An 11716-nucleotide genomic window follows, 5' to 3' on the forward strand; every position below is an offset into this window, starting at 1 on the left:
TTTTTTTTTTTTTTTTTTTTTTTTTTTTTTTTTTTTTTTTTTTCTCATGTAATCACCTTGTTTTTTCCTTCTTTTAGGGGATTTTGCATTCTTGGGATTGAAGAGACAATAGATATATGTATGTATGTATATATATATATATAGAAAGAAAGAGAGAGAGAGAGAGAGAGAGAGTACCTGAAGAGGAAGCGCATCCATGTCTGCTCTTAGAGCAAAAACAGGCATGGAAGAAGAAAGAGAAGCCCCTGTAATGGAAGCCACCACTCCAGTCTTGGCAACAGGCCACTGGTAACTGATACCAAGCGAGTCAAGCTCAGACCTCACGAGTTGACTCGTTCTGTACTCTTCAAATCCCAGTTCTGGATACTCATGGATTCTCCTTCTAACTCCTTTTATCCACTCCATGAAATCCCCTTCCCTTGCCAAACCCATCAGCTTCTGAGTCAGTGAGTGGAGCTCCGAGCCATCTCCTCCGTGCTCCGCCGCCGACGGCCGCCACAAGGCTACCCCAAATAACAGCATCCAACAAAATAGCTTGAAGACCATGCCGCCGCCTGCCATCTCAAAATCAAAGCCCTCTGATGTGTATTTATGTATATTTGATTGTTGAGTGGCTATAAACTTGTAGTTTTATTATATTGAGATACTTTTTGTCAGCTCTGGTGAATAATTGTTTGGGAACTGTCATTTTTGGATTAGGATTGAGATTGAGAATGACCTCTCTAAAATATCCCAGTATTTATCATCGTTTTAAATGTTCATTTTTCATTCCCTTATTTTCCTCGAGCCAAATTCAATTGTTGCGTCAAATCTTGAATTTCTTCTTTTATTTTGTGGATAAATTCAAATCTTCGTCAACTTCCTTTAGATTTTTTTTCTTTTACTTGTGATTGTGACTCACGAGTTGACATAGAAAATAAATTTTTAAGACAGAGGATGAGAGTAAAAGGGAATATATAACATCGTACCCCCAACTTTAAAGAGATTTATAAATGTTTTATCACTTAACAAGAAACGTCCATTTTTCATGTGAAAAATGTAAAAAATGAAGAAACAATTCCCACGAGCCCATGAGATAAATAGGGACGAGGACTTCACGCACTACCCCTTTCTCCATCCCCACCCTCAATACCTATTTTTCTAATGTATCAATATTATTGTAATAATGTTAACCACGTGATTGAATATTTAGACTATATATTTAAATAAGTTGACACGTAATATTATTTTTATTTTTGTGAGAAATTTTTTTTAAAAAAATTATTTAATGTAATTGATTTTTAAAAAAAGCTAAACAAGAACATCCCCCACACGTTCAAAATGTTTTAAAAATGATCATAGAAGTTGGGCTTAAATTTTGTAGATAAGGAGCAATAGCAGCCAATGTTGACTCTTAATATGAATTTTTCAAATTAAAACTTAAAAATTACAATTATTTATATTTTAGCCTACGTCTTCTAGTGGATGATTTTTAGCCTTTTTATATTATTTTTTAATACGAATTAATTTTGAGTTGTCCGGTCTCGTAGTAATGCGGGCAGCTCCAAAAGCGTGTGGAAGGATGAAGCATTAAAACTCACCGTTTTACTGTGACAATTGAAAACGACGTCACATCATCATCTATCCACCATTTTTATATTTTCCCAAATTTCAACTCACCCCCTCAACTTTTCATTAATTCCAGCACAACCCCACGCTCCTCAAATACTTTACATCACGACCCCCCAATTTTAGTCGAATTATAAATTTTTCCAAATTTGAGTTTTTTCTACGTTTTTTATTTATTAAAAATATTCTTTAATGAAAATACGTCAATCTGCTATTAAGAATAATAAAAATTAAATTAAAAATATTCACGGAGAAGAGGACAGTTTTCTGATAACGGCGGCGGAGAAAGAGCGGTTGGCGGTGCTATAGCCGCCGTCGACGACGAGATTATGCCCGCTTATCACCCTGGATTCATCACTACACAAGTAGAGCGCCGCCTCCGCCACATCCTCCGCCGTCGGAACTACCCCCTTCAAAATCGCCGACGAGCGGATCACCTCTTCCAGCGCCTCCTCCGTGAATCCCAACGCATTTCTCAGTAACGGCGTTGCAATAGCCCCTGGAGATATCGAATTAACCCTAATCCCAAATTCCCCCAATTCCACACACAAATTCCTCATCAATCCCACCACTGCGTGCTTCGACATCGTATAAGCATGCGGCGATTCGCCGCTATTCACCGAAGCAACACTGGAAGTGAAGAGAATCAGGCCGCTTCTTCTTGGAATCATAACCCTAGCCGCATGTTTCGCTCCTAAAAACCCTCCGTACACATTCACCTCGAATACCTTCTTGAAATTCTCCCCATCCGTACCTAAAATCGTCGGATCCATTTCGCCGGTGATTCCGGCATTGTTGTACATTATATCTAGCTTCCCGTACCTCTCGACGGCGAAATCGACAGCGTTCTTCACATCAGAATCGCTCGTCACGTCGCAGTGTAAATACGAAACAGTTTTCTCAGATCCGAGTTCTTGGCAGAGTGATCGGCCGAGATCGTCGAGGACGTCGGCGACGACCACACTGGCGCCGTGTTTAACGAACAACCTGGCGGTGCTCTTGCCAAATCCGCTGGCGGCGCCGGTGATTATGGCAACTTTACCGTTCAACCTGCAAATTGAAGGAAACAGAGGTTCCGTTACTGGGTTTTTCTGTGTTCCAAGGATTGTGGAGGGAAGAGAAATGAAAGAGAGGGAAAGTATATTAACCTCTTGGAAGAACAGGATTCGTCCATTTCTGTGAAGAATTAAATTTCTGGGGATTTGAATTGGGAATCTGCTTCCCCTGGGGCGTTCTGGACTTTCCTAATTCGTCGTGCGTTTATTTATAGATGAACACAGCTCATTACTTCTCAATTTTTATTATATTAATTACTACTTTCTTTCTTTATTGGTATTATATGCCTAAAAATTTGAATTTCAATATTTAATTTTTTTTTCATTAGTTTTTGGATAAAAGTTTGTTTAAAAAATATTTTTAAATGGTTTGAAAAATCATTTTAAAATTTCAAAATTTTCATTACTATTCTTTTAAATTTTATTTATACTATTAAACTTTTTTAAAATATATTTAAAAATATTTTTACATGTAAAAAAAAAAAAAATTATTAGTATACAAATGGAACTGTTTATTTACACTCACCTCGTTTCTTTCTTTGATTTTTCGATCTATAATTCATTAAATCTATTTTTTCTCGTTTCTTAAATATCTTCTTAATCTCATTTTTATTTTTTAATTTTAAATATTATAACTTTGAATAAAAATGAGAAATTCTTTCATTTTTTAGCATTCCAAATATAAATATAAAAATCTTCAACGGTAAATAGTCAAGTTTTTTAACGTACATATAATACACATTAAGATTTTATTTATATGAATTTATGAATTTTATTTATATATAATACACGTGGCCAGCTGGTCTTTTATGAAAGCATTTATTTTTGGAAATTGATAGCCCACATGTAGTAGTTGAATATATATATATATTAAATTATAAAAAAATTATTTCATAATGGATTAAGAAAAATAATTATTTTGCAAAAAAAAAAAACAGTGGTAAAAATGTAGACCTCGACCAATACGTTCTTAGGTCAAATGAAAAAGGGAAAAAAGGGAAAAAAAACGTACCTAGATAAACAACAATAGTAAAGAATATCTCGAATGCATGAAATTTTTCAAATAGACAAACGGCGATAAAAGTATGTTACATACCTTGTAAAAGTGGTAAAAACAATAGAAGAATATAGAAAGACAAGTAAATCAATAAAATTTCGGTCTTGTTTGACGGTTTAATTTTGAATGGAAACATCAAAGAGCTTGAAATAGATTTATTTATTGCAATAACCATTTTTTAAATTCCTCTTTTAAAAAATTAGCTATTTCTCTAATTGGGCTTTTTATACTTTGGGCCGCTAGAACAAAACACTTTTGGGCTTAATAAAGAAAACCATCATGAGGCCCAAAATATATGGGCTGTAGAATGGGCCACATTCGATCACTTCATATAGGCTTTTGCATGCGTATTGGGCTTGGGCCCAAGTGGTTCGGAGTGAGCATTTAAGCATTGATGATATGTCTCAACTTAACATTTTAACCCTTAAAATTTAAGAAAATAATTAAATTCGCCATTGTAACAAGGTTTTAGCTATCAAAAGGTTGATGTCACATTTTTAATAATATTATTTATTTTTCTTTATTTTTAGTTATAAATAAATATTCTATATATATATATATATATATATATATATATATATATATATATATATATATATTATTTTATAATAAGCTTTGAATGAACTTGAAACAAGGAGTGAATAAAACAAAAATGGAAAGAAATAATAACAGCAAATATATTAATTAGGTAAGATTTTATAACTCATAATAAAAGGATGGTGTAAATATAAATTATAGAGAGGCCACAATTTCCAAAAATAAAATAAATACAAATTTAATTTGGAAAAATAAAAAAGAATAATAATTGTCCAAATATTACGGCTTATAAATAATAATAAAAATAAAATGGCACACGAGGCGCGCGCGTTAGTTAATAAATAATAAATTCATCTTTATATATTTGAAGCTGTTATAACTAATTCATCATGTCATTTCATACCAACATCCATTCATTCAAGTCGTAATAATAGTTAGTCTTGAATTATGTTTTATATTACTATATCAAAAACTTTATCATAAATGTGGAGCCTAATACGAGAGTAATGGTTTCATGATCTTATGTGAGATCTCACATCGATTCGGGAAAAAAACGAAACACTTTTTTATAAGAGTGTGAAAACTTCTCCCGAGCTTACGCATTTTAAAAATCTTGAGGAGAAACTTGAAAGGGAAAGTCCGAAGAGGACAATATGTGCTAGCGGTGGGCTTGGGCTTTTATAAATAGTATCAAAACCAGACACCGGATGATGTGCCAGCGAGAAGGCTGAGCTCCGAAAGGGGGAGGGGGGGTGGAGATGAGGTAGTGTGCCAGTAAGGACGCTGGTCCCCAAAAGGGGTGGATTAGGGGTCCCACATCGATTGGATAAAGAAATGAATGCTAGTGAAGACGCTGGGACCCGAAGAGAAGTGGACTGTGAGATCCCACATCGGTTGAGGAGGAGAATGAAGTTTTATTTATAAGGGTGTTGAAACATCTCTTTAACAGACGCGTTTTAAAAACCTTGAGGGAAAGCTCGAAAGGGAAAGCCCAAAAAAGATAATATCAGGTAACGTGGGCTTGGGCTGTTACATCTAGTCTAATCTAAATTTGTTGACGTGTTTTAATAGCTTTAAGGGGAAGTCCATAAGCGAAAGCTCAAATATGACAATATCTGCTAGAGATGAATTTTGACTATTACATCTTAGCTGATCTGTTCTGCAAGAATAATGTGACCTGCTAAAGAAAAGAAACAAGCGTGTGCTGGTGCGCACATTTATCCTTTTAGTTGAGAGACTCGTCTCACCTTAGCCACTCTAGTCCTAGTCAATCAATTATGTTCGGAGTGTTAACGAGCATGGTTAAAAATGGGTGAGCTTCATATTCATTCTATGTGAACCCCATTGAATGACCTAGAACACATTAATGTTTGATTTTTTAAAAATTTATTAAGAAAAAAAAAAAGGTGTTGAGGGAAATAAAAGGGAATTGAATGGAGGGCATAGTTGTCAGTGGAAAGTACAAGATATTCATGCACTCGACAAATAAACATCCTTTTACTTTTACTATGTGATATGATGTGATCCTTGTTGGCCCTTTTTCTCATATTTCCTTTTAAAAAAAATAGCATATAACATTATTAAATTTTTATCGATATTTTATTGACCGTTTGATCCGTCACGTATCACTCTCAGTCTCACGATTTTAAAACGCGTCTATTAGGGAGAAGTTTCCACACTCTTATAAAATATATTTTGTTCTCCCTCTTCAACCAACGTGGAATCTCACAATTCACCACCATCGGAGTCCAACTTCCTTGCTGACATTAGTCAAAGTAGGTTTACACCCTCTCTATAGTAGACGCGTTTTAAAATCGCGAGACTACCGAGAATACGTAACAGACAAAAAGAACAATGTTTGCTAACAGTTACAGTGATGAAACCACGTTGAATTATATGTTAATTTAAATATTTTTTTAAATAATTTTTGAATTTATTTGTAAATATGAATATATTTTTATATACATTTTGTTTGGACAACGACATTTAAACATTATTACATCTAAATGTAAAATATTTAAGGAAGGAATAAATATGGCGTTGAGGTTATGTTTTTATGTACGCTGCTTTTGGGGCGTCCTTCCCATTCATATGTTTGGGTTTCTAAACTGAACTAAATTCAATAACCTATTTAATACGTGCACCTTCCCCTCTTTATTATCATTAAATTAAATTACAAGCGTATCATATTATGATACCAAATTAAAAGTTTAAATATTTATTATATAATTTTTTTAAATTAGATATAGGTTAGGTTACAAAAATCATATGGTTCGAATCAAAATTTCATATGGGTGGGATTGATGACCCGAACAACTAAAGAGAGTTCACCACCCAACCTATATATTTTCGGGTTAGATTGGGTTATCTGGTTATTGTTTTAATTATTTAAAAAAATTATATTTATCTATAATACATGTTACACTCATAACTATATTTTTGGGTTGGTCGGGTTGACGGAACTAAAAATGTCAAGTGAATAGAATTTTTTTTAAAATTAATATTTTAATTTTTTTTTTTAAACAAGAGACAAAAAGAAAAAAGAAAAAAAAAATGTTTTTAACCGTTGTACAATGGAGTGAGTTAAATTTAATTCAAAATTTTGAACGGGAAACTGTTAGCCTCAACTGTTGAGAGGTTTTATTTATTTATTTATTTATTTAAATAAATGTATATTTGTGGCTAATTGTGAATGCACCTTGGTTCCCACGATGACTATGGCTACTTTTGGAAACGACTTTATTGAATTTAATTTATATTTTTACCATGTGTCAAACACGTTTTACTTTATAAAATGAAAGTTTTTTATTTTATTTTTTTAAAAAAAATTATTATATTTTGAAAATCAAAACAACAAATTCTTAAATAAAATTGTCCAAATGGAATAAATGTATGAGTTTGTTTTATAATGCGATTCATGCCCAAAGGTCGGCCGAAGTTCAGTATAGACTCGATTAAAGTCAAAGTTTGACCTATTTAATTAATTTAACCTATTTATTCATTTGGTCGTATACGACTCACTATTTTGAAAATTGGGTAGATTCATCGTATTATCGAGTCAGTCTAAAAAGGATTATTAAGTCAACTTAAATATGTTTATCATATTTTTTATATATTATATTTTATAAATTTGAAAAAAATGTATAGATAACAAAATTTTAAATTATGCTAAAAATTAATAAATTTGTATAATATCAATTATAACTTTGTCAATTATAAATTATAAAAATTTAAAATTTAAAAATAAATTCAATAAGAATAGAAATTTCATAATCTCGTAATATTTCATTGAGAAAATTCGTTATATTTTGTTTCGTTACGTATTATCATCAGCCTCATGGTTTATTAGGGAGAAGTTTCCACACTCTTGAATGATTTTTTGTTCATCTCTCTAGTGGATGCGAGATCTCAACCCATCCTTTTTGGGCTCACTGTCTGACTCTGATACCATTTGTAATAGTCAAAACACACCGCTAGTAGATATTGTCTGTTTTGACCTATTACATATTGTCGTCAGCCTCACGGTTTTAAAACACATCAACTAGGGAGAGAAGTTTCCACATTCTCATAAAGAATGATTCGTTCATCTCTCCAACCGATGTGGGATCTCATAATCCACCATTTTAGGGCCCAGTGTCTAACCCTGATACCATTTGTAACCGTCAAAACCTACAACTAGTAGATATTTTCCGTTTTGACCTATTACGTATTGCCATCAGCCTCACGGTTTTAAAACTACATTTACTACGGAGACGTTTCCACACTATCGTAAGGAATGATTGATTCCCCTCTCCAACCGATGCGAGATCTCACAAATCCACTACCTTTAAGGTCCAACGTCTTCGCTGGCACCCCACCCGGCTAACCGATATTGTTCGAAGGTTGGGTGGAACGAAGGTAAACCGAAAGAGAGTTAAAATTGGGTAGAGTTGAACTTAGGTGGAAAGATTTGAAACAGAAATATTGAATGCAAAATAATTATATTTAGGGGGTGGTTGTTTAATTGTGGGGGAAAAAAAACCGTTGCAAGAAAAAAGAAATATAAATAATATGGTTGGATATAAATAAATACGAGCTTATCGTTTGAAAAATAATAAAATGGAATAATGATAAATTACTCCAACTAGCCTTCCCCTCTTGGTGGCTCCCATTTAAAGCTCCCAATTAAATCCCATTAAACTCAAACCACCTTACAATTTATTGTATTAACCAAATTTCCACTTCTTCCATTAATTTCTTTTTCTTCATTTTTCTCTCTCCCCCATATTTCATTCCTTTTTTTTTTAATTATTTTAAAACTAATTATAATTTAGTACAAATATATGCATAGTACTAACTCTAGATTTAGAGAGATTTGGTCAGTCTGACCACTTTAATGTTATATACTTTATAAATATTTTATGTATTTCATCAAATTATTTTTAATATATAGTTTTCATGTGAATAATTTTAAATCTTAATAAATAAATAAATAAATAAATAAATAGTTGTTAAAATAATAATTAAATGAAAATTAAAGAAGAATGGCATTGCATGGGCTGACAGGGAGATGTCAAAGGGCAGTGGGGGAACTTAATATTTAGGTTTAATTTAGGGGTTGCTGGCAGGTTCTTATCAGTGTCATGAAGTTAATAACCCGAAGTTGATGCCGCGAGGCTTAAATACTGTGCGCTTTACCCTACAATTAATAACTTTTTTTTTATTATTTATTTAATTTGTAAGCTTAAGGATATGGCTCATGGTCGAGACCTCGATTAGGTGAAGATAAAGATAAGTATATAGTGTTTTCGAGCAATTAGCCTTCTTTTCTTTAAGATATGCACGAAGCATTTACGCAAATGGTCGAACACGACTCGTAATCTAAGATAGACAGTTTTAACCTATTATTTGTTAGATACGTCTAAATAAGTTATTTGCATATATTACATGATATCAACCGCGCAATTTCTACCTACTATTATATTTATTAAATTATTATATATATATATATATATATATATATATATATATATATATATATATATATATATATATATATATATTATCTTTTTATTTTCTCTTTATATTTAGGTCTCAACAACACAAACTAACTAAGTTGGCTTACATTCATTCTCATTCATTAGTAACACATGCATGAAAAAGCCCTAAAAACTTTGGTATATAATAATAATAATAATAATAATAATAATAATAATAATAATAATAATAGAATTGTTATGAAATTTAAAAATTGAGTATGGGTGCCCAAAATAACCCTCATAGTGAAAGAAATTGAAGATCTGTCTAGATAGGGTAAAAAGGGCCAGAAATGATATTATTGCAAACCTATTGCCAAATTTTGCAATTAAAAAAATAAATGAATCAATTTAAAAAAAAAAAAAAAATCTCAATAAAGTAAACGAACATTTAACAAGTTGTTCTTCCCCATGCAGTTGATTTAGTGCTACAAATTAATTTTCCCATGTACCGTTGTGTTTAAATATTTTGGGAGCCGTTGATGGGGTTTTTAATTCTAGTTTAGCTGTTACAATTGATTTATATGGATATATAATTAATTACTTTTATCTCTCCTTTTTCTTATTAAATTACAATTTTATCCCTGCATGACATCCTACGTAAATATTAATTTAAAATAATTTTATAAAATAATGTCATGAACTTATACATTTGCATAAAATTCTTAAAATAAAAGAAGAGAAATTAAAAAAAAAAAAAACAATACTCTATTTTGACCTACTAAATAAATGTAATTACCGACGCAGATTTCATGATCTTTATTGTGACGCTGCTATCAATGGTTACGGTTACGGTGGTGTTTTGACTTTACTAGTAAAAAATAAATAAATAAAATAAAAGTTAATTTTTATTTAACTTTTGAAAAAATTAATTGGTTTATAAATAATTTAGCTAAGAGGCTCTCTCTCTCTCTTCATATGTTTGCTCACCTTACTCTAACATGGAACATGGAGTGGAGGAGCTTAATTAATTTGAATTGAATACAAGAAAAGGCAAAGTAATTATTTTATTTATTTTCTTCTTCTAATTTATATACAATACAAGCCTCATTTTGAAATACGCAATTTAGTAAGGACTAAAAAGCAAACCCCAGACGAATTCTTGGCCTTATAAATAAGCCCCTCTTACAGGCCCCAACTCAACTCCCCTGCAATCCCAAGCTCTGTTTTTTCAAATTTCCTCTGTTTATTTTTTTTATTTTCAGGTGAATTAATTTCTTTTTTTTTTTTGCTTATTTGCATGTGAAGATTCCATTCCAAAATAACCCATTTTTGTTTTGGTTTTAGATTTGTGGAGATTAGAAGAGAAGATGAACCGGAGAAACAGTGGCGGCGGAGGAGGAGCAGCAGCAGCGCCGAAGCTGGAGCTGAAGTTGAACCTGTCTCCGCCGAGGGCGAATAGAGGAGTGGAGTCACCGAGCCGGTCGGCTACGGTGTCGCCGACGTCGCCGCCGAGCTCGTGTGTGTCGTCGGAGGAGGAGATGACGGTGGGGAGAGTGAGATACTCGAGCAGCCCTGAAGCGACATCGATGATGCTGGTCGGATGCCCACGGTGTCTGATGTATGTTATGCTGTCGGAAGAAGACCCAAAATGTCCGAAATGCAAAAGCACTGTTCTTCTCGACGTTCTCCATGATAACTCCGCCGTCAAAACCAGAAGAAACTAGAAACAGAGACCAAGAACATCAAATTCTACAAGTCCAGAGATATTTTCTTTTTCTTTTTTTCTTTTTTTGGGAATTTTAGAGTGAAGCTTAGTTTTACTCTGTTGATAGGACAGTAGAATTGTAGAAGATGAAGAATCTTAGTTTTTTTTTTTTTTTTTTTTTTTTTTTTTTTTTTTTTTTTTTTTTTTTTTTTTTTTTTTTTTNGTTGATAGGACAGTAGAATTGTAGAAGATGAAGAATCTTAGTTTTTTTTTTTTTTTTTTTTTTAATTTTTAATTTTGGGTTGAAGAAGAATATTTAGGGACCAGATTTTTCTGTCCCTTTTAGCACAGGACTATGTAACCAGCGGTTAACTGCGAGTGCCCAAATGTTTCATGTTTTTTCCTTTTTTCCTTTTTTTTATTTTTAACTTATTATATTGAATTTACTTCATTTCATTATATTTAAAAGTAGTTTATTAAAAATATTACATGGCAAGGAACTTTATTTAATTAAATATTAAATGATAAAGTCATCTATCATTTATTTTTTACCATATTTAAAATTTCCAATTTTTAAAATTTTTATTAAACATAAAATAAATAAAAAAATAGGGATAACTAATTTCCAATTTGTATAAGAATTTTCTTTTTTTACAAAATATTGAGTATTAAAAATTCTCGGTGGTCCCTCAAATGGGACCAGACATGCATAGCATATAGTATGAACGTCGAGGGGCCATTACAAGTGTTGTACTAAGAAATGCATCATCCAAGCTACAATTGTGTAAAGAGTAAG

The 11716-nt window shown here is 32.0% G+C and overlaps 3 protein-coding genes across 3 annotated transcripts in view; 1 reads left to right on the plus strand and 2 right to left on the minus strand.

Annotated features, from left to right (window-relative positions):
* Positions 1 to 683, minus strand: part of LOC111433244 (IAA-amino acid hydrolase ILR1-like 3) — a 3159-nt gene extending 2476 nt beyond the window's left edge. The window contains exon 1 of the mRNA XM_023070226.1: positions 178 to 683. Within this exon, the coding sequence (XP_022925994.1) occupies positions 178 to 561 (384 nt within the window). The 5' untranslated portion in view covers positions 562 to 683. The remainder of the gene's footprint in view (positions 1 to 177) is intronic.
* Positions 684 to 1796: 1113 nt separating this feature from the next.
* LOC111433246 (secoisolariciresinol dehydrogenase-like) lies at positions 1797 to 2868 on the minus strand. Its single transcript, XM_023070228.1, has 2 exons — positions 2757 to 2868; positions 1797 to 2658 (listed from the first exon to the last, which is right to left on the minus strand). Exons 1-2 carry the CDS (start codon positions 2780 to 2782, stop codon positions 1854 to 1856), a joined length of 831 nt encoding a protein of 276 aa, XP_022925996.1. The 5' UTR covers positions 2783 to 2868; the 3' UTR covers positions 1797 to 1853.
* Positions 2869 to 10387: 7519 nt separating this feature from the next.
* On the plus strand, positions 10388 to 11128 carry LOC111433248. Its single transcript, XM_023070230.1, has 2 exons — positions 10388 to 10477; positions 10560 to 11128. The coding sequence occupies exon 2, from the start codon at positions 10583 to 10585 to the stop codon at positions 10937 to 10939; it is 357 nt and encodes a 118-aa protein (XP_022925998.1). The 5' UTR covers positions 10388 to 10477; positions 10560 to 10582; the 3' UTR covers positions 10940 to 11128.
* The last annotated feature ends 588 nt before the right edge of the window (positions 11129 to 11716 follow it).

Source organism: Cucurbita moschata, unplaced genomic scaffold (genome assembly GCF_002738365.1).
Source record: "Cucurbita moschata cultivar Rifu unplaced genomic scaffold, Cmos_1.0 Cmo_Scf00041, whole genome shotgun sequence".
Classification (NCBI taxonomy): domain Eukaryota; kingdom Viridiplantae; phylum Streptophyta; class Magnoliopsida; order Cucurbitales; family Cucurbitaceae; genus Cucurbita; species Cucurbita moschata.